This window comes from Suncus etruscus, chromosome 17 (genome assembly GCF_024139225.1).
Source record: "Suncus etruscus isolate mSunEtr1 chromosome 17, mSunEtr1.pri.cur, whole genome shotgun sequence".
NCBI lineage: Eukaryota > Metazoa > Chordata > Mammalia > Eulipotyphla > Soricidae > Suncus > Suncus etruscus.
In genome coordinates this window covers 23,238,389-23,261,570 of record NC_064864.1, presented here as the reverse complement: position 1 = coordinate 23,261,570, position 23,182 = coordinate 23,238,389, and the positions used below count along the sequence as shown (strand labels likewise).

Sequence of the window (23,182 nt, the reverse complement as noted above, 5' to 3'; positions counted from 1 at the left end):
AAATCAGAGTTTCCCTGACAGTATGGATATACATATGGGATGGTCCGTATATGGTACTGGGAAGTGAATGCAAGCCAGAGTTGAAGCCACCACATGCTTGGCCCTGCTTTTCATACACCTAGAATATTTTATAATCAGATAAAGAAAAAAAAGGGCAATTAAATAAAAAAAAAACAACTATCATTTGTGTGAAGGGCTGAGAATTCCTGTCACATAGCTCTGTGTGGAGTGGAGGGTGGATGGAGAGATAGTGCAAAGGAAGACATTTACCTCGCACGCAGTTTATCCAAGTTCAATCTCCAGCACTGCCAAAAGTGACCCTGAGCACAGAGCCAGGAGTAAGCTCCAAGCACTAGCAGGCATCGCCCCCAAATCAAAAGCTAAACAAAGGAGCAAGGGCCTCATGAGAGGTGCCTGGGACTATGCCAAATGCATGGTCAGGGAAGGCACAGAACACACCCACAGGGCCTATCTTTAAAGGCAGAGGAGCAGGCAGAGGCCAGCATACATTAGCCTACCACTGCTGAGGGTGAATCCCACGAACGGATGGGGGCTCCTCCAGTTTTCCAACAACCCTAGGAGGGGGCTAAGACCAGCGTTAACTTGTTTCTGGTGCTGATCTAAAAAGTCATCACATGACACGGTGCTTCGTAATTCAATGTTTCTTGAAGACCTGTCTGGGGTTACCTTTACTGCTACAGCCCCTTTATTTCCATCTACAGGAGTCAAAAGGCCCCTGACAGACACAGACACAGAGAGCCAGCAGCCCACATCTGAGTGTGTGCCCAACACTGACTCCGGAAGTACCCCTGGGATTCATCAACTCCTCTGAGAACAGCAACCGAGGCATCCAAAATCTCCCATCTCAAAACTACCCACAAATTGCTGGCCTATGAGCAGCAGCCGGGCCCTAAATTCCTCTCTAGTGGACTGGGTTCCCGTTGCCATGGTTTGGTGTGAGTGTCATGGGGAGACCATCTTCAGGCTCTGGCATGACTCTGAGGACAAGTCAATGGCGGTGCTTCTGCCTACCTGCTGCACCACCTCAGGGGGCAGCTCGGTTCTCCACTGCTTCAGCTGGCGTGAGGCAAATGAATGTAGAGCATAGGACATGGTTCCATACTCGATCCACAGGGACAGGTTGGAGCTGTCGATCTCCAGGGCCCTTCGGAAGCAGTTGAGGACAGGCGTGGCATGTTTCCAGATGGGCCCATCACTCTTGAGCTCGTTGGAGTTCAGCTTGTCCTGAATTCGGCTGGCCCGGGCCAGGGCCATGCCTGCCCAGGAATCAAACCTGTGGTGGCAAACAAAGCACCACATGTTAGGGCCAGAAAGAAGAAGCCCAGGGCTGGGCCGCCAAGTCCCTCTTGACCTAGGGCTGGTGCTCACAGGCCAACCGATACCCTCTTGGTCAGGGACAAACAAGGTGGAGGAAGAACCATGTAAACAAAGGTGGCCCTTATGTTGTTGATGGAGGGGTTGTGAGATAAGGGACCATGCCAGGCTTTGGCCACTTCTTACACCTCCCCTCTACCTAGGCCCAGTCTCTTCAACATGTGAACAGTACCCTCTCTTTTTAGAGGAGGTGAGTCTCATGTCAGGGGTACCCCATCACCCCCCAAGTGTGATGCAGGTATGCATGATTCGCAGCTGGAACAAACCACAAGAGTGATGGGAGGCCTTGGAAAACCTTCTAGCATCTCCCTACCCACCTACATCTCTGCCCTTCCTGCTCTCCCTTGAGGAGCCCCTGGTTCCTGAGGCTGCCCAGAAAGGCTGTCTTGATGGTACTGGGCTCTTCAGACACTGGACAACCTTGTTTGAGTCTCAGGCTGACCATCTAGGTATGACAGCCAGGAGAAAATATTCCTCTCAGTGACGCTAACAGACTAGACAAGCTGAGAAGGGCCCTTCAGTGAGAACAGGCCCATGAGTACATTTGAGGAAAAATACAGCAGGGTCAGAGGGAAGGACGTAGGAGTTGCACAAACAGGCTCTTGTGTCCTCTCAGCTGTTCCTCAATAGGCACTTCCTGGGACAGAAAGACCACTTCTGCCTGGGGTTGCCTCTGTCACTATTCTTCTCTCCCGCTTCCCAAACAGAAAAACCATCAAGAGTTGACACGACAGTGGGAGAAGCAAGGCCACATCAACCAACTCCCGGGACTGGAGCCAAAAAGGAAGCATTCACATGAGTGGGAGAGCTGACTCAATGGGCTGTGCCCATGTTCTGTTAGCAGGAGACCAGGGCACTGCCGAGTTCCCCAGGCACCACCTGGAATGACCCAGGGCACAGAGTCAGGATAGTCCCAGCACCACTGGGTGTGGCCCACAAAAAACCTGGAATAAAGAGGGGGCAGAAAGGTCACAGCCAGGCATGAGCCCTTGCCCTCCAGAGCGGCATCAGACATGTTGTCAGATTCCAAGGTCATCGCAGGGACTTCCAGAGAGATGCATTCTTTTGCCCTTCTTTACAGAGAAGCTGCCTTTCCTACTAATCATGATACAAAACCATCCTCTCCCTGGCCTCCCAACTATGGAGAGGAAATTCCTCCCTAGAATGACGTATTGAGTGGGAGCCTGCCCAGCCCTCCCGAAGCAACCCTCTGGCCCTCCACTGACCGATTGGGGCAGATGCAGATGTCATGCATGTAGAACTTGATGGCCTTGGACTGCTCCTTGTTTTTGAAGTGGTAATCAGCCAGTAGGTAGTAGAGCTCATTTACAACTGGAGGGGAGGTATCGGCCCCTTCCGGAAGACAGGGCACCTGGTCGGGGAGAGCGAAAGGTAGAGCAGGCTCAGGTGTGGGCAGTACAGTACACATCCTGGGCCGTTCCCAGCAACATAGCACAGACCCTCAGCACCTCAGGGCTGAACATGGGAGGTAGGATCAGCGCAAAAGGAGATGGGCTAGAACCCTGGCACCCTTGGTCCCTACCTCAGCCAAGGTCCCCTCGATGTAGGCAGAGACTTTGTCGAGGCTCAGGGCTGGCCTCTCTGTGCGGGGCACAATGGTGGCAATCCTCTTCAGGAGGTTGGCCAAGTCGGCGGACACGGTACTGGTCTTGTAACTGTCAAATTCAGGGAGGGTCTTGGGTTTAAAATAATCAAACATGAACAGGGCATCCTCCCATATAAGGTCCACCTTGAAAAAAGACAAAAAGGCAAATCATAGCACAGCCAAGGTTAAGTGCAAGGGGGGAAACGCTTTTTTGGGGAAACACTACGTGCTGATATGGTTATGTTGCATTAGAGCCCAAACAAGCACTGTCAAATGTACAAGCCATGGGAGTCTGACACACAGCCCCCGTGTGTGAAGACTAGATGTGTAGCCCAGCTGATCTCAAACCCAGGATGAGGAGTTGAAGGTTATACTTTGAGTCCATGTGATGAGGCCAGAGGGTGGCCAGAGGGTCCCTGACCTTCCCCCATTCCTCAGCACCATGGGCAGGTTCTGGGTCTTTACTTCATGGAGGGAGAAAGCTGGGTCCTTGCACACTGGAAATTCACTCAGGGATTAGAACCCTGAGAACCCTAATAAGATTCTCAAAACTCGTTTGTAAATTTCCAAGTTCCCAAATTGGGCAAAAACAATCTACTGTAAATTGCGCATGTGTGAATACATTCTCAAAGCTGATTTCTGCAGAGAAAGCCTGTCTCCTGTGATCGTGCTGTGTCAATGTGACTTCTCCGCCAACTCTTGATGCAACCGTCCTCTCACATCTGTCATCTGGGCGGAGGAGGACGCAGGGACCCAAACCACACCTCACCTGCTGGGCTGAATGCTCCTCCAGGTAGCGAGCCTTGCTCTTCTTGCTGGGGAAGCTGTACAGACAGTAGAAGCACTGCTCCAAGGCTGTCTCCAGTTCTTCCTTATAGGGGTGGGTGTCCTCAGAGGTGGACACAGCCAGCTCCTTCTGGAGAACCCTCACCTACAGTGGCAGGGAAGAGATGCCTGAGAAAAGAGTAGGTACAGTGGGATCCTAGGACACCAACCATTCTATCAGCTCTTCATCCTGAGGAGGTTGTGCCAATGGGCTGGTACAGTGTTACCCAAAGTGGGCGATACCACCTCTGGGGGCAGTTTAAGGATCAGGCAGGTAGTATCAGCCTTAGGTGGAACTGCAGTGCAATTTCCATTTGCTCAGTAGATTTCCAGGGGGCACCAAGTACTTTTCTGAAAGGGGACATGGGTGCCTCACTTGGAGCTGCTCTTGCAACACTAGCAGAGGCCCTGAGGGACTTTGCCAAACTGCCTCCCTTTCAGTACCCTGAGTCAACTTCTGCCAGTTGCTTGAAGGAGATAAGCCTTCGGGGAACTTGGGCTTAGCCATCTGTTGTACTTAGCCATCTGTTTGCTCCTCACATATGCTGAGCACCCCCCTTATTTTAGGCACAGTGCAAGAGAGTCCCTGTTTTGAAGAAAACAAATGGCAAAGGAGGGCAGCTAATAAAACAAGCCATTATCACCTAAGAATGTGTCTCCTTAGGGTCCAGGCACTCACTGGAACAAAAGAACTGGGAAGCACAAAGAACAAAGAACAGGAGCAATACCTGGCATTGTTTTCCACCCTCTTCACAACATACCAGGTGCGGCCCTTAAAAGTAATCAACCTCAGGAGCCCGGAGAGATAGCACCGTTTGCCTTGCAAGCAGCCGATCCAGGACCAAAGGTGGTTGGTTCGAATCCCGGTGTCCCATATGGTCCCCCGTGCCTGCCAGGAGCTATTTCTGAGCAGACAGCCAGGAGTAACCCCTGAGCACCGCCAGGTGTGGCCCAAAAACCAAAAACCAAAAAAAAAAAAAAAAAAAATCAACCTCAATAAAAGATCTCTGAACTAAAAAAAAAAAAAAAAAAAAAAAAAAAAAAAAAAAAAAACACAACCTTGGGGCCGGAGAGATAGCATGGAGGTAAGGCATTTGCCTTTCCTGCAGGAGATCATCGGTTCGAATCCTGGTGTCCCATATACCACCCCCCCACCCCCACCCCCGTGCCTGCCACGAGCAATTTCTAAGCCTGGAGCCAGAAATAACCCCTGAGCACTGCCAGGTATGACACAAAAAAACCACAAAAAAGAAAAAAAAATCAACCTCACTAATAATCATAAATGAATAAGCCTTCAGGATCAGGGATGTGGTTCAGTGGTAGAGTACACGTCTTACAATATGTGAGACCCCAAGTTTGATTCCTGGCACTTCAAGATAAAGCTTCAATCATGTAATACTGTTTCATCCTCACATTCAAATCTGCTGGAGGGCTGATTGGGGGCATGTGGGATTTAGCCAACTCTAATGTTGAACAATTCAAACAAATAGTTTTTTTTTGTTTGTTTGTTTTTGTTTTGGGGTCACACCTGGCAGCACTCAGGGGTTACTCCTGGCTCTACGCTTGAAATTGCTCCTGGCAGGCTCGGGGGACCATATGGGACACCGGAATTCGAACCACTGACCTTCTGTATGCAAGGCAAACACTTTTACTTCCATGCTATCTCTCTGACCCCAAACAAATAGTTTTTTTTTTTTTTTTTTGGTTTTTGGGTCACACCCGGCAGTGCTCAGGGTTTACTCCTGGCTCTATTCTCAGAAATCGCTCCTGGCAGGCTCGGGGGACCATATGGGATGCCGGAATTCGAACCAATGACCTTCCGTATGAAAGGCAAACGCCTTACCTCCATGCTATCTCTCCGGCCCCAAACAAATAGTTTTTAAAGTTGACAATGTACAGCAAGAAACAAGTTCGCTGGGCAGGCCTGGAGGAGAGTGTGTGGAACAGGGTTCGGGGAGGCCAGGCCCTGCACAAACGGAGGAGGAGGAGGCCACAAGTGGACTTCATGAGGGTAAAGTTGCTGCAAGAGCAGAAAGAATCTAAAGGCTGGAACTTAGGCCAGAAAAGTGGAAGCTAATAAAGGAAACAAAGCAGCACTATCAGCCCCTCTTCCTCAAATCCAATTGCTACACCCTGGCAGAGAGAACTTGTGCTCCATTAAAAAGGAGGCACTCAGGAGAAAACCAGCAGCTCTATCCATCATCCTCATCTCATCTGATTTGCTTGCTCCCACTCAGCATATGGTGAAAGCCCAGTGAAGGAGAGTCATGGAAACAGTGTCCCCACCTCTGAGCAAGAGTGGCAGGCAGAAGACTAGAACTGCTCCTGGAACTCACAGGATGGTCCAGACCCTCAATAGCTACAGCAAGAGCTGAAAACTACCTCAGGTACCAACGATCTCGAGGTCCCTGAGAAAAACGGTCTCTGCATCCAGCACAAGTGCTTTGCAAACTGTTGAACCCCACAAATACAGAAGTTCTTTGCACTGCTGAGAATCTTGGTCACTGATTTAATTCTCCGGTATCAAGCTACTTCTCTTTACTCTATGCTATCTGGGCACTAGATTCACAATCACCAGGACGAATCAAAATCCCTACCTTGCAAGAGCTACAATTTGATGCCGAAGAGACATTAAAGACATTATGAATCAATCACTTGCTAAAAGGCTACAGATGGTTAGAGCTGTAGTGATAACATACCCACAGAAAAGTAAGAAGAGAGCAGAGGTCACAGGCCTTTCCTACACATGTCAGATAGTAGCAGATATTTTAGGTTTCACAGACCATATGGACTTTAGCATATCTGCTGCTGGATTGTAAAAGCATTCATTGGAGGGGCCGGAGAGATAGCATGGAGGTAGGGTGTTTGCCTTGCATGCAGAAGGATGGTGGTTCGAATCCCAGCATCCCATATGGTCCCCTAAACCTGTCAGGAGTAATTTCTTTTTTGTTTGTTTGTTTTTGTTTTTGGGCCACACCCAGCATTGCTCAGGTGTTGCTCCTGGCTGTCTGCTCAGAAATAGCTTCTGGCAGGCACGGGGGCCCATATGGGACACCGGGATTTGAACCAACCACCTTTGGCCTGGATCGGCTGCTTGCAAGGCAAATGCCCCTGTGCTATCTCTCCGGGCCCCAGGAGCAATTTCTGAGTGTAGAGCCAGGAGTAACCCCTGGGCGCTGCCAGGTGTGATCACCCCCCCCCCCAAAAGGCATTGATTGGAGTGCAAATGAACAGATATGTTCATGCATCACAAAAACATGTTTATTGACAGACACTACAGGCTAGTGCAGGTGCCTCTCCTGTTCTCTCTGGGACTTGTCTGTGAGCACTTGGCCTATCTGGGGATAGGCATCATGCTGCTTATCACCAGTAAACAAACCCAGGTCTCCCAGCTGGCAAGTGAGAGGAAGCCTATTTGTCTAACTAATCACTGCTGTGCGATAATGAATGAGATAGCCAGTGACCGAGTGACTGACTACTACCTGGTATGATAAGTAGCACTTGGCAAACAGGACTCAACAGAAGGTGGTGGTGAAACCAGTTATTATTTCTAAAATTATTCTGAGGGTTGGGGATATAGCTCAGAGGTAGAGCACTTGCCTTACATGTGTGAGGGCCGTATTTTCTGGCATATAAGACGACTTTTGAAACAAAACAAAATGTTGATCGAAAATCGGGGGTCATCTTATACGCCGAGTATATCCCAAAAACGTTTCAATATGCCGCTAAATGAAAATCGTCTGGATATTGCCACAAAATGAATTTTCCAACTCGATCCTGCACCAATCCCTGCCAGGCTGCTTGGACCACCTCTCTAACTCAGCCAAGCCAAGCAGGCTTTTCAAGCATGCAAATTAGACAATGTTCTGGACCCGAATCTACACTGTCAAAAGCCTGCTCAGATTGGCCAGAGTCAGAGAGAAAGTCTATTACTGTGTAACCTTTGAACCTTTGCTTGTTGTGATTGGCTCACTGTGGTACATACAGTTGCAGCACAGAACATTCTGTCTGATACAGCGAATATAGGCCTAAACCTATGTTTTAACTGTAAAATTAGGGGGTCGTCTTATACGCCTGGTCGTCTTATATGCTGGAAAATATGGTAAGCCACACAGCACTGCAATAAGTAATAGAATATAATTTCCATGAAGGATCCAGTTATTTCCTGATCATAACTTAGTATGACATGATTCAGTAATTGGAGGACCTAAATCCACGAAGAGCCCGGCATCAGGTTCACAGCATTTCCCTCACCCTACCCCAGCCTCAGAAACATCAGGAACTCAACCAAGCTGAGACTTTCTGGCAGCTCCAAGGAGTCACATAGCAGCCTGAGTGCATGGAGGGTGGGGAGAAGAGACCTGAGTCCAGGAAGAGGTCAAGGAAGCCCAGAGCACCACATCCCAGTGCCCACCCCTGCCTAACCCACACTAGCCCTGACTAGGTGGGCAGCACTTACGTAGAACCGCAGCAGGGCCCCATCTGAATTGCAGCACCATGACCTCCTGCCCAGGTACTCATGGGCAGTGTTGAGCAGCATAAGGGAGGACGGGAGCATGGGTGTCTCCGACATCACTGTAAAAGACAAGCACATACAGATTTAACATGGACGCAGGCACCAGCTTTTCATTCTCAACCAAAGTGGCCACAGATTCTTTCCCCTTTTCTTTCTTTCAAATATTGACTTAATGGGCTATGCTGAAGCAGTACGTGCTTATCAAAAAATAGTTCAAATCAGGCTGGGGAGATAGCACAGTATGCAGCAGACCCTGGTTCAAGCCCCTGGTACCACATATGGTCCCCGGAGCACTGCCAGGGGTCACTCCTAAATAGTCCCTGGGCACCATTGGTGTGGACCAAAAATTCTAAAGCTGAAAAAAACAAAGAGTTTAAAATAACAAACACTGACATGCCAGTGAATATTACTAGAAGTAACTTTCTGTGCATTTCTGATATTTGGGGGTGTTTCTGGGCCACATCTAGTGGTGTTCAAGTGTTCCTCCTGGCTCTGTACTCAGAAATCGCTCCTGGCAGGCATGGGAGACCATATGGGATTCCGGGGATCGAACCACTGACTGTCCTGGATTGGCTGCATACAAGGCAAACACACTACCAGTGTGCTCTCTCTCCAGCCCCATATATGACCTTTTTAAGGAGAAACAATTCGTAACAGTTGAATTCCTACTATAGGTGCCACTTCTGGGTTTTGTTTTTGGTTTTGGGGCCACACGCACTCGTGCTCAAGGCTTAATCCTGACTCTGTGTTCAAGGATTACCCCCTTGTGGGCTCAGGGAACCACAGGGAATGATGACGATCAAACCCAAGTTGGTCACATACAAGACAAGAGCCCTACACACTATACTACAACTCAGGTCCCCATATGACACTTCTAAAATTAAAGATTCTCAGTGCCATAGAGATAGTATAGAAGTTGAGATGTGCAACTTTCTTTATGTGACAAGCCTGGTTCAATCTCCCCCAAGCATCCTAGAGGTCTTTCAGCACTGCCATGTGGCCCAGATAATCCCTGGGGAAGGGGAGGTAACAGGCACTGCAGGACCTGAGCAGGACCTCAGGCCCTCCTGTCAGCCCAGTCTATTGAGAAAGGTTGAGAGAGGGCCATGGCCCCTTGAGTATGGCGTAAGAAATTCAAGAAGGGCCCGGAGAGATAGCACAGCGGCGTTTGCCTTGCAAGCAGCCGATCCAGGACCAAAGGTGGTTGGTTCAAATCCCAGTGTCCCATATGGTCTCCCGTGCCTGCCAGGAGCTATTTCTGAGCAGACAGCCAGGAGTAACCCCTGAGCACTGCTGGGTGTGGCCCAAAAACCAAAAAAAGAAAAAGAAATTCAAGAAAAAAAATTCTATCTGTACACAGCTACACCCAGTAGTGCTTCAGGCTTACTCATACCTCTATATGCAGGGATCATCCTAGTGGGGTTCAGGGAACTCTGAGGTACTGGAAATCAAGCCTGAGTTGGCTACAAGCAAGGCAAGTGCTCTATCCACTGTACTATCTTTCCAACCCCATCAAAGATTCTTATATTTTAGATCTATTTGCATACTATAAATGAAAAAAGAATGACTAAATTTCAATTAAATGCTTGTTCATTATTAGAATTATTTTTTAGATTCTTGAAGATTCTTTGTTTTTGAACCTCTGGACCATAACCCACCATTGGACTTATAACTAAGATTCTGTTTGTTTGTTTGTTTGTTTTGGGGCCATACCTGGCGGCGCTCAGGGGTTACTCCTGGCTCTGTGCTCAGAAATCACCCCTGGCAGGCTGGGGGGGGGGGGGGAGGGCGGAATCAAACCCAGGTCTGTCCCAGGTCACATCATGCAAGGCAAACACCCTACCGCTGTGGTATCACTCCAGCCCATAACTAAGATTTCTTTCTTTTTTTTTTTGGTTTTTGGGCCACACCCAGCAGTGCTCAGGGGTTACTCCTGGCTGTCTGCTCAGAAATAGCTCCTGGCAGGCACAGGGGACCATATGGGACACCGGGATTCGAACCAACCACCTTTGGTGCTGGATCGCGGCTGCTTGCAAGGCAAATGCCACTGTGCTATCTCTCCGGGCCCATAACTAAGATTTCTAAAGAGGATTGCAATAGAATAAATACATCAGAACAGAAAATCCCAGTGGGATCATACTCAGTAGAATAAGGATTCTATTTTTTCTTTTTTTGGGCCACACTCATTTGACGCTTAGGGGTTACTCTTGGCTATGTGCTCAGAAATCGCTCTGGCTTGGGGGGACCATATGGGACGCCGGGGGGGGGGGGTCAAACCGAGGTCCGTCCTAAGCTAGAGCTTGCAAAGCAGACACCTTACCTCTAGCGCCACCTCTTCGGCCCCAGAATAAGGATTCTTTAGTGATTTTATTTGTTTGTTTGTTTTGGGGCCACACCCAGTGACTTAATGGTTACTCCTGGCTTTGCGCTCAGAAATCGTACCTGGCAGGCTCGGGAGACCATATAGGATGCCAGGGGATCAAATCTGGGTCTGTCCTGGGTCAGCTGCTGTGCTATCTCTCAGGCCTCATGCCTTTTATTCTTGTTTGTTTGTTTGTTTTGACCACACCTGGTAACGCTCAGGGGTTATTCCTGGCTTTGTGCTCAGAAATCGCTCCTGGCTGGGGGGGGGGGGGACGGGACGGACAGGACGGACACCATATGGGACACCTGGGGATCGAACTACGGTCTGTCCTAGGTCAGCCATGTGAAAGGCAAATGCCCTACCGTTGTGCCACTGCTCTGGCCCCTCTTTCATGATATTTGTTTTGGTCATTTTACTCCTGGTCTGTTGCAGTCAAAAAGGTATAGAAAGCATTGGTTTAAATTATCTTAAACATTATCTTTTTTTTTTTTTTTTGGTTTTTCGGGCCACACCTGTTTGATGCTCAGGGGTTACTCCTGGCTAATCGCTCAGAAATTGCCCCTGGCTTGGGGGGACCATATGGGATGCCGGGGGATCGAACCGGGTCGCGATCTTTCCTTGGCTAGCGCTTGCAAGGCAGGCACCTTACCTCTAGCACCACCTTGCCAGCTCCTGCATTATCTATCTTAATACTTTATCAAGCTTAAGACATTATGTTGGTTTTGGGGTTATTTCTTTTTAGTCTTTTAGATCTCTTTGTATTTTCGAATGACCAAAGACACATCAAGGATGGTCTTGCAGTACTTCTCCCCCCCCCCCAAACTCCCACTTGGTTGTATATATTATTCATAGCAACTTAAAGGTTTATATTATTTACATTATGCTCTGAAACCTTAACTAACTAACCCAGTTGCTTTCCCTAAGTTTCAGGATTTTTTTGAGGGTGGGGGGCACACCCAATGATGCTCAGGAGTTACTCCTGGCTATGCGCTCAGAAATACCTCTGGGCTTGGGGGACTGTTATGGGATGCTGGGGATCGGACTGCTGTCCATCCTAGGCTAGCGCAGGCAAGGCAGATGCTTTACCGCTCCGCGCCAAGGCTCCAGCCCTAAGTTTCAGTTTTAAATGGACCTGAGTGGGCTCACAAATTCTTTCCCAGGCCTTTTACATTCCTATGAAATTTCCTGACTCATGTCAGTTTACTGACTTCATCCTCCAGTACTTTTCTTTCTTTTTTTTTTTCTTTTCTTTTTTTTTTTTTTTTTTTTGGTTTTTGGGCCACACCCGGTAACGCTCAGGGGTTACTCCTGGCTATGCGCTCAGAAGTCGCTCCTGGCTTGGGGGACCATATGGGACACCGGGGGATGGAACCGAGGTCCGTCCAAGGCTAGCGCAGGCAAGGCAGGCACCTTACCTTTAGCGCCACCGCCCGGCCCCTTTTCTTTTCTTTTACTTTCCAGTATTTTTCTTTTTTTTTTGGTTTTTGGGCCACACCCGGTGACGCTCAGGGGTTACTCCTGGCTATGCGCTCAGAAGTCGCTCCTGGCTTGGGGGACCATATGGGATGCCGGGGGATCGAATCGCGGTCCGTCCTAGGCTAGCGCAGGTAAGGCAGGCACCTTACCTTTAGCACCACCGCCCGGCCCCTCCAGTACTTTTCTTAAGAAGCACTTAGAGCCCCAGGAATGCTTGTTTGGTTTTTTTTTTTTTTTTTTGTTTTTGGGCCACACCCGGTGATGCTCAGGGGTTACTCCTGGCTATGCGCTCAGAAGTCGCTCCTGGCTTGGGGGACCATATGGGATGCCGGGGGATTGAACCGTGGTCCGTCCGAGGCTAGCGCAGGCAAGGCAGGCACCTTACCTCTAGCGCCACCGCCCGGCCCCAGGAATGCTTGTTTACAAATGTCAGTTGCCACTGTTATCACACAGAACTTGATTAGATGTCCCTGCTGACACTTCCTTTCCCTTAGAACTGTAGATTCTTAGATCTCAGCCAGCTGTCCTGAGTGCTGCTTGGAAACACCTAGGATGAGTCTCACTGTTAAACATGAAAAAATTTTTTTTCAGTTAGAAAACTTATTTTGGGTCACACTCAGCAGTGCTCAGAGGTAATTTCTGGCTATATACTTAGGAGTAAGCCCTGGCAATACTAGGCAGTGCTGGAAACTGAAGGATTAGCCAGCCATATGCAAGGCAACTGCCTTTTCTCTGAGCTAGCTCTCTGATCCTCAAAGCTCTCATTTGGGGGGGGCAGGGGGAAATCACATCCAGTGAAGCTCAGGGGTTACTCCTAGCTCTGTATTCAGGAATCACTCCTTGTAGTGCTCAGGGGACCATATGGGATTCTATCTGGGGATAGAACCTGGGTCAGCCACATGCAAGGCAAATACCCTACCTGCTGTACTATCACATTGACCCTACAAATTTCATATTTAAAGTAGATTCACGCCAGGACGCATCTAGATATTTATCAATTTTTCAAAGCAGACACGATGCGTATGTTTTTAATCACAGATTTAGTCCTGTTGTAATTCAAGAAACGTTCTTCCATTTGACGCTGAGTTGGCTGCTTCTCCTGTCTCACTGCTGGGCGTCCTTCCAGCACTGACCGTCACCCTGGAACAGCCCTTTTAGACAGATGCCACTGCTCCTGCATGTATAATGGAGATGAAATGATCTGCCTAAGGTCCCAGAGCCAGGAAGCGTCAGTGGGATCCACATTTACGTCAGTCTTTTTCATCCCACGATCACTGGCTCCTACCCAGAAGGGGCACTGGGATACAGTGGCCAAGCACAAGGGATGGTACAAGGCTGCAGATGTGAGCAGTGACATTCCTGGAGTAGTATCAGTGCTACTTGAAAAGCCCTCAGCATCTGGTCATCTTCCCAGGTTGCACTGCAAGCAGTCGTGCAGCATCCACTGCCTCCCGGCCCTAGGGCACAGTAAATAAACCCTGAAAGGAGCCCATGTTTATGTGCAAGCACCGCATCATGCAAAGCCTGCCAAGGATCTTGGCTCTCCTCACTGGGTAGTCCACAGACTTGGGGCAGGTGCAGAAGGCAAGAAAAAGCAAGTTAGGGCCCACCCACATCCCCCCTCGCCCCTGCCACCTTCATCCACTGAGTTCTGTAGCTGTTGCTGGTGGCACAGGGAGCGGAAGGTGTCCTCTTCCTGCCAGATGATCCGGTGCAGGATGATCCAGGGCAGCACGGAGGAGACATGGGGCTCCTTGGGCTCTTCCTGAACAGCCATGCTGCAGTCGATGACCTGGGAGATAGGAGGACTCATAGTAGCATCACAGCAGGGTTGTCGTGCCCCTTGGCTCTCTGTGAGATCAGGCAGAGTAGGGCATGGGGCCTTCCCAGATATAACCCTCTGGTGATGGAGCTCTTCTGGTGACACAGCATCTAGCACATCTTTTGCCAGAGTCCTTGTGCTCCCCCCCTCATGCCACCCTCAAACAACTGCAGGTGGGATCTCGGACAGGCAAGTGAATGAGAAGAGAAGAAGGCCTTCAAGGCTATCAGAGGGCACAGTTACAGCAAGAGGGAGCAGACAAACCAGGGCAGGAGCTAATGATATTGCTGCAGTGTATCATTATGGGGGCCAAACAGGTCAGCAGAGGCTGACACAGGTAGAAGAAAATGGCGCTCAGGAGGCCCCATGTTGTGGGAAGGAAGAGAGCAGAGACAGAGGCAGGTGGCAAGAGGCCCAGAAGCAGCCACGGAAGGGAAAGATGAGGCCTGTGAGGTGGCAGGTAGCGAGAGCACATGGGATGTAAGGTGTTGGCAGGGTGGAGGTGAGGGAAGAGCATACCCATATGCAGCACTGGGGAGTCGAGGGTATGGCAAGCTGGAATGGGGCGGCAGTATGCACTGTAGGCCTCGTGCCACCATGGTGTCTGAGGGGCAGCTGCAGCATGAGCTAAAGCAGAGAAGTGAGAATGGGGAGAAACGCAGGGTGTGATGCTAAGGTCCTAGATCTGGTGTGACTTGCTGATGCCCAAACAGGGCCTGTCAGGAGACAGCCAAGGAAACCTGTCTGCCTGCTCAGGTGGCCCTGTCAGCTCTGGAGACCAGGATAAAGAGGTGTTGGAGAAGCCTGGCAGGAAAATGGGAAGTGGTTTAGCTGAAGCTCTAGCTTTGCCTCCAGCATGCTGCACACAGGGCTGGGTCGGTCCTCGGCCACGAGTCTCCCTGGCACAGATGGTCTCTAGAAGAACCCTGAGGTTCTGAGGGCTACCCCACCTCTGGGACCTGCCTAGCCACCCTGGGAAGGCTTGCAGGTGCCGTGGCCCCCACTTCCCAGCAGCCAGAGAAGTCAGGGATACCCATTCCAGGCTCAGAAAACCCCTATGGAGTCATGCAGAGAGTGACCTCTGCTGGGCAGAACAGGATGAAGCAGGAGGCTACCTGGATGAGGTTGTTGGTGAGCCGGACCAGGCCTATGGCCGAGGATGACTCCTTCAGGATGCTGCCGCCGCTGTCGGCTGCGAGGGCCTGCTCGATGCCCAGCAGCAGCTGCGTCACAGTGGTGACCCACTCCTCCTTGGCTGCAGCCTCACTGGCATTCACCATCTGCTGCACTGCCTCATTCAGAGCCACATCGGAGCATTCAAAACACTGCCGGTAGTCCTTGAGGCGGAGCAAGGAATCCTGAGATGGGCAGTAGCAGGAAGGAAGGAGTGAGCACAAGGAGTGAGCCTACAGCCTAGAGATTTCTGCAAGAGTGTGATGAACAGTGCACAACCCTAGCATGTTGGACTTTCAGAAAGGTTTACTTTTCTCCTTTGTAAAACCGGGTAATGGGCTGAGGCCACACAGGCAATGTGAGGTGGCCAGACACCACAGCTCTGCCAACTCTCATGCTATGTTTCTGTGTCCTAGGCCACCAGGGCTGAGGCACCAAAAGATCTCAGCAGGGAAAGGCAGGCCTGAGGAGGCCTGAAAATGCAGCAGAAGGGGCTTGTTGAAAGCGGCAGTATAAACAGTCACCATCCAAGCCCCGTCCACCTGGGCACTGAACCCAGCCACTTCCCAGTCTCAGAGCATCAAACAAGCTACCATCTGGTGCACACTTAGCTCCACAGCTGGCCAGGGTGTGAGGGAGTGCTTGGCCCCACACATTGGCTCATCTGGAGAGTCTAAAATCTCCTCTTTGGCAGGGTCACTGCTCTCTGTGAAGTTAGTAGAACACAACTCACGGGAACACTGCATCTCATCTCACTCATCACCAAGCTGGGGTGACAGGAAAGCCCAGCCTAAACAGAATTTGCAGACTTCCTAGAGTGCCCATCAAAGCAGCAGTACTCCCCTGCTGCCTGGCACAAAGTGGACTCTGACTACCCCGTAGCCGGTGGCCCCAGTTCCCACTCACTGAGCAATGTCCACTATCTTTGAGATATGCTGCAACCTGTTATTACAAAGAAAAGCTACTCTCAATTCCCCAGTCTGAATGGCCAGGAACATGGAGCTGGCTTAAGAAGACTCTTTTTATCTTTTCCTTGACCAATCTGGCAGTGCTCGGGGGTTACTCCTGGTTCTGAGCTCAGAAATGCTCCTGGTAGGCTCAGGGGACCATATGGGATGCTGGGGATCGAACCCGGGATCGTCCCAGGTTGGTCACGTGCAAGGCAAATGCCCTACTACTGTGCTATTGCTCAGGCCCCTTTTCCTTTTTGGGTTTTGAGCCACACCCAGCAATGCTCAGGCTTACTCCTTGTACCTAGAGACCACTCCTAGCAAGACTCAGGGATAGAACCTGGGTCAGTCGAGAGCAAGGTAAACACCTGACCCGCTGTATAATTGTTCTAGCCTTAAGCTGACTTTCTTTAGCAGGTACCACAGAGACATCAAAGAATCATGGGATGCAGAAATGGAGCTTAAAGGCCCAGACTAACTCCTCTGATCAAATGCTCAATGCTCAGTGGGCTAAGAGTTATTTTTCTAGCAGGGTGAAAACAACGGGCTAAACGGCTGCCAGAGCAGCTGTCAGGATGCTCGGATAGGAAGTAATCCAAGTGTCCAAGGGCAGAATGAACTAAAAGCAAACAGCTGCCAAGTCAGGAGATGAAATTCCACCTAACTCTAAAGCAAAGAGAAAATTCCAGAAATGTTGTGATTTTGGTGCTTGATTCCAAACAAGCATACAAAAACCAATAGGACCCATACAAACCAGAAATGTAATTAGTGAAGAATTTCATTTAAATAACAATTTCAATGATTTAAAATAATAATATAAAAATAGTAAAACAAAACAAAAGAAATGCTGCGACAACACAGCAACCAATGGTAATAACAACTGAGACTCATAGGATGGAACAACAGCACTTGCCTTGTGGAGTGTTTGCCTTGCACGCTGTTGACCCAGATTCCATCCCAGTATCCCCTATGGTATCCTGTGCACCGGCAGGAATAATTCCTGAGTGCAGAGCCAGGAGTAACCCTTGAGCACCACCAGATGTTGCTCAAAAACAGCAAAACCCTGAGAGTCAAGCAAACAAGAACAAGAGAGAGATGCTGACAGGAAAGAGCCTGGAAGGCCACCTGCCAGGAAAGCAGAGGAAACACAGCAGTGCAGCAGGAAAGAGGCACAATGGTAGGCAGAACAAAGGCAAGAGGGGCAAAATTCTTGTCTTCCTCACCTCCAGCATATAGGGTCTGGGATTGGGGACTCTCAAGCACCCTAAGTCAAATGTGCTACAGACACTCAACCCATGTATGGGTAATGAGTAAAGGAAGAGTATTTTTCCAGGCTTGGGGGGAAAAAATATCTGCAACATTTGGTAAGAAGAGGAATAACTTTGGTATATGAATGCAATCTAAGAAACAAAAAACAGTTAGGGGAGCTGGAGATATAATATAGGGACTTGTGTGGCCGATTGCAAATCAATCTCCAGCACCACATGTTGTCCCTAAACGGACCCTTTACTAGAGCTCCAAGAGTGATCCCTAAGCACAGAGCCAGAGTAAGCCCTGAGCATTCCTTCCACTCCTCCTAGAAAACACTCCATAGGAAATTGGGGGGAAACCAGGAGTTATTTCTTCACAGAGCAGCTGGCCTGTCCCAGCACCAACAGCCGTCTGTATCTACAAAGTAGCCAGCCACACCTGGGGATTCTGCCTGGCAGTGTGTCTGTCTCATAGAGACAAATGCCCTCCTCCAAATGCATGGGAATCCCCCCACAGTCAGAACCACAGTAACTGAGATCATACACCCCTGCTTGTTCTCAGCATACTCTGCCAGTATTTGCCCCTGTCTCTCTCTTGCCTGTCCTTTTCCAAACACTCCCCTTCCCCTTTCACCTGACTGCTCCTACTTTGCACAGGAAGAAAACCTGGTGTCTCCAAACCGAAGGTGATGCCCACTAAAATAAAAATTATTGAGTCATCAGTATGTAACCCATGAGAGATGAAATATGTTGCTACCTCTTGTATGCTTAGGTCAGGGCTCTCACCTCTGGCTGACTCTAGGTTTCCTAAGGGCACTTGCTGTATGCCAGGCCTGGGGCCAATGCACTCTACCTCACATAACACCCCAAAAACAAACCTGTGAGATCAAGCTCACCATCCTCCTATTCCTAACATGAGGGTGTGGGGCCCAGGAGGTGGAGGAGCTGTCCATCCCACAGTAGGGCCTTGGGCAGGGTTCACTTCCTGAGGCAGGTGGCCCACAGAGAGCCAGGAGGGCCCATGGCCTCTGAGCCTCATGTGGCATGCTTTCTCTTCAGCCATAGAATGGCACATGCCTACTTCTGCTAGCATGATTCTTTACACCAACCAGATACTTGACCCTACTTAGCAGTCACACAAGTCACTTAAAAACTCTACTTACGGGGCCGGGCGGTGGCGCTAATGGTAAGGTGCCTGCCTTGCCTGCGCTAGCCTCGGACGGACCGCGGTTCGATCCCCCGGCGTCCCATATGGTTCCCCAAGCCAGGAGCAACTTCTGAGCGCATAGCCAGGAGTAACCCCTGAGCATCACCGGGTGTGGCCCAAAACCCCCCCCCCCCAAAAAAAAAAACTCTACTTATAAACTAGACAAATAAAAAAAATGAGTCAAGGGACAACTGGCTCCTTCTTCTCCTCTGCCGGCCAAGTTGTGATCCAGAAGCCTATACCTAGGTTCCAACTGTCCTCCAGTCCTGACCCCTAACGTCTTCCCAGGGGTTGAGTAATGTTTTGTTTTGTATTTGTTTTTGTTTTTTTGGTTTTTGGGTCACACCTGGCAGCACTCAAGGGTTACTCCTGGCTCTCTGCTCAGAAATCGCACCTGGCAGGCTCAGGGGACCATATGGGATGCCGGGATTCGAACCACCATCCTTCTGTATGCAAGGCAAATGCCTTACCTCCATGCTATCTCTCCGGCCTGAGTGACAGTTTTTACTCCCAGGCCAGGGAAATGCTCCAAGGGATAAAGTATCAGTTCAGTCCCCACCACTGCAGGGTCCCCAGGCCTCTAAAGGCAGCCCTCAAGCACTGCTAGGTGTGATTCCCCAAGCTCCCTTGGAAAAAGAAAGTGTCTTTCAAAGTTCTTGAGAGAACCCCCAAATACCCAAAGAATAAACACAAAACCTGGGCTCCTCTCAGAGCATGTACCTGCAGCAGCAGCAGCTGAGCCGGTCGTTCGGGGATGGATGTCATGAACTCCAGGTGCTTGGCCCGGTCAAACCCGCTGGTGCACAAGGTGGGACGGAGCAGGTGCACTACAGCCTTGTAGTCCCCAGCCTCATAGAGCCGCTGAATCTCCTCCAGGGACTGGCACCGCTCCAGGGACTTCAAGTTCTTATCTATCTGCAAAAGGTCCAGAAATGCTGCCTGACAAGTTGCTCAGGTCACCCTTGAAACTGGCAGGTAGGTATTTCTCAGACCCTGATGAGGAACAGAGAATTTGACTTCCTCCTCAATATATATTTATGATAAATACTTAAGGTCATAACACTTAACTATTTTAGAAAGAAAGAAAGAAAGAAAGAAAGAAAGAAAAAAGAAAGAAAGAAAGAGAAAGAAAGAAAGAAGAAGAAGAAAGAAAGAAAGAAGAAGAAAGAAAAGAAGAAAGAAAGAAAGAAAGAAAAGAAAGAAAGAAAAGAAGAAGAAGAAAGAAAGAAAGAAAGAAAGAAGAAGAAAGAAAGAAAGAAAGAGAAAGAAAGAAAAAAAGAAAGAAAAGAAAGAAGAAGAGAAAGAAAGAAAGAAGAAAGAAAAGAAAGAAAGAAAGAAAGAAGAAGAAAGAAAGAAAGAAAGAAAGAGAAAAGAAAGAAAGAAAGAAAGAAAGAAAGAAAGAAAGAAGAAGAAAGAAAGAAAAAGAAAAAAAAAAAAGAAAGAAAGAAGAAAGAAAGAAAGAAAGAGAAAGAAAGAAAGAAAGAAAGAAAGAGAGGTTAGAGAGATAGTAAAGCAAGTATGGCACCTGCATGGGCTAATGCAGGTTCAATTCCCAGCACCACATATGATCCCCTAAGACTGTCAGGAGTCCCAAGTGCAGAGCCAGGAGTAGCCCCTGAGCACCTCCAGATATGTCCAGAAGCAAAAGATAAAATGGATAGATAGATAGGTAGGAAAGTAGCTAGATAGGTAGATAGAGAAAAAGAGAAAGAAAGAGAGAGAGAGAGAGCCTGAGAGAGAGAGAGAGAGCCTGAGAGAGCCTGAGAGAGACAGAGAGACAGAGAGAGAGACAGAGAGACAGAGAGAGAGAGAGAGCCTGAGAGCTTTGTTCCTGCAGATGTAAAGTCCTGGGCTCAAATCCTATTCCCACAAAAAATTAAATTAAGAAATTAAGACAAGGGCCCGGAGAGATAGCACAGCGGGCGTTTGCCTTGCAAGCAGCCAATCCTGGACCAAAGGTGATTGGTTCGAATCCCGGTGTCCCATATGGTCCCCCGTGCCTGCCAGGAGCTATTTCTGAGCAGAAAGCCAGGAGTAATCCCTGAACACCGCCGGGTGTGGCCCAAAAACAAAAACAAAAACAAAAACAAAAAAAAAAAAAAGAAATTAAGACAAGGGGCCGGGAAGGTGGCGCTAGAGGTAAGGTGTCTGCCTTGCAAGCGCTAGCATAGGACGGACCGGACCGCGGTTCGATCCCCCGGCGTCCCATATGGTCCCCCCAAGCCAGGGGCGATTTCTGAGTGCATAGCCAGGAGTAACCCCTGAGCGTCAAACGGGTGTGGCCCAAAAACCAAAAAAAAAAAAAAATAACTGAAATTAAGACAAAATATATACTGAAAATGAGAGAGAGAGAGAGAGAGAGAGAGAGAGAGAGAGAGAGAGAGAGAGAGAGAGAGAGAGAGAGAGAATAAAAATCTCAAACCACTCCAGAAACAAGACATTGTAAAATATAAAACAAGAACAGATGACCAGTATAGTGAATGGGTCGATTAACCAGACTATGCCACCAGGAAGTATTGAACCATTAGAGACCTAGCAAGTTCTGGGCAAAGCCCTTGACTCTTGTCCTACATTACTGTAACCCGAAGGCCCCCACAGATTCTGGCACCTGATCCATAGAATCCCCCCCCACACACACACAGAGCTGCTATGGTCTCTAGAATGTACCAGGGTCTGTGCACTTGAAAGAACAATTCTGCCAACGAAGGTGCCACAGTCATGGAATTGTCATGGAACTGTGGGGGTCTGAGCTCACAGGGAGAACCCACCCAGAACCTAAGAGAGCTGGCAGAGTGAGCTGACCATACATACACTCAGCTCAACCTTCTACCAATCAGTCCTGTCTGCCTTTGCAAGAGCTTCCCTTCAGTTCCACTGGGAGGGCTGTCCTGAGTAACAGACTCTTAAAATCCAGGCATTCTCTAGCTGGTATCACCAGAACAAGCCTGCCCTGGCAGGACGGGGTTGGGGGTATCCTACATGCAAGTCTTCAGTGGCTCATGCAAGCCAGAATTGCCTCCCCAAGGGAAGAAGTCCTGCTCCACAAGTGGCCGGCTCTGTTTCCTTGGGAGTAAGTCAGGTCCTGTCTGGCTGGGTCAACACAAACTCAATCTGTGATCTAGAAAACACCAGTGAAAAGCTATACTCACCTCCTCCAGAGAAACAACAGAGTCATTGTGAAGGTTGGGCAGGCGGATGACAATGTCTCTTGGCTCTGCCCCAGCCTCTGCCTGGATGGCTGTGGAGCTATGGAGCATTTCCGTGCAGATGTCATAGTTCTCGAGGGCCTGCTCCATGTCTCCCTGGACCAAGAGAAAACAGTCAGGAACAGGGGCAGAAGAGAACACCCTCAGTTGTGGCAGGGGCCTATGGTTTCATATGGTTCCATGAGGCGGTAGGCAACATGCCGATGGCTGTTACCCAATCATTGCTATCCCCTTTAAAGTGGATCTGGCACACAGCTGGGGGCAGGAGTGGGACTCAGTACTTATTGAATAAACAGATAAATAAGTAAATGAGTGATTCCATCACAATTCTAAGAAGGGGCATCATTAAGTCCACATTGCTGCTGAAGACACTGACACTTGAGCAAGGCTGTTAATCTTGTTCCAGAGCCAAGATTATAACCTATTCCTGGCCTGACCCCAGAACCAACTGCAGCATTTGGGGGTGGGGTGGGGTGGACACATCCACCGGTGCTCAGGGGTTAATCCTGGCTCTGCACTCAGAAATCACTCCTGGCAGGATTAGGGGACCATATAGGATGCCGGGGATCAAACCCAGGTCCGTCCCTAGATCAGCCACATGCAAGACAAATGTCCTACCGCTGTGCTATTGCTCTGGCTCTAGATCTAAGGTTGTGCCCCACAGACTGGAGCCAGGAATTCATAACCACACTTCATACCCTGCTGAATACTGGGCCTGCTTCCCAGGCAGCCAGCCATAGGACTCACCTGCAGCGCCAGGAAACGAGCCTTCAACCAATAAACACGGACTACAAACTCCAGCCAGCCATCCTCAAACAGGTCCCGCTGGGAAGAGGCAAATGACAGCTGCAGAAGGTCACCCAGGAAGTGGGTTCCCGGGAAATCAGGGCCAAACCTGCCATTCACCACACCTGCAGGGCAGTTCCGAGGAGACACTGAAAAGCAGTCAAGCCGGAACACATCAGCTTTAAGGGCAAGATCCAAACACCCTCTGCCCCACTGGGGGCTCTGCTTCAACCCTCATGTATCCCTGAGCCTTGAGAGCTTCACAGCCCTCATGGACATCAGAGAAGTCAAACCAATCAGACAAATGCAGAGACATCTGAGAGTTGGAAGGCAATTACAGACTCAACTTTGTTCACTGGGGATGCTTCCAAAATGAGAATAATCCACATCTGCTAGGGGCAGAACTGGGGCACGGGGCCACAGTGGGCAATCTGGGGCTCTTCAGAGTCATGCCAAACTGTGCTGAGACTAGGGGGCATACCAGGACAGTGATGGAACCCAGGCCCTCACCTATGTAAGGCTTGTGCTCTATTTTCTTTTTTCTTTTTTTTGGGGGGGGGGTCACACCCAGCAGCGCTCAGGGTCTACTCCTGGCTCTATGCTCA

The 23,182-nt window shown here is 49.4% G+C and overlaps 1 protein-coding gene across 1 annotated transcript in view; it reads right to left on the bottom strand.

Annotated features, from left to right (window-relative positions):
* Positions 1-23,182, bottom strand: part of CABIN1 (calcineurin binding protein 1) — a 112,237-nt gene that overhangs the window by 69,447 nt on the left and 19,608 nt on the right. The window contains exons 14-23 of the mRNA XM_049790637.1: positions 22,539-22,726; positions 21,735-21,887; positions 19,306-19,500; positions 15,121-15,363; positions 13,819-13,975; positions 8,286-8,401; positions 3,771-3,932; positions 2,939-3,145; positions 2,622-2,767; positions 1,033-1,294 (exon numbers count right to left, since the gene is read on the bottom strand). Of these exons, the coding sequence (XP_049646594.1) occupies positions 1,033-1,294; positions 2,622-2,767; positions 2,939-3,145; positions 3,771-3,932; positions 8,286-8,401; positions 13,819-13,975; positions 15,121-15,363; positions 19,306-19,500; positions 21,735-21,887; positions 22,539-22,726 (1,829 nt within the window). The remainder of the gene's footprint in view (positions 1-1,032; positions 1,295-2,621; positions 2,768-2,938; positions 3,146-3,770; positions 3,933-8,285; positions 8,402-13,818; positions 13,976-15,120; positions 15,364-19,305; positions 19,501-21,734; positions 21,888-22,538; positions 22,727-23,182) is intronic.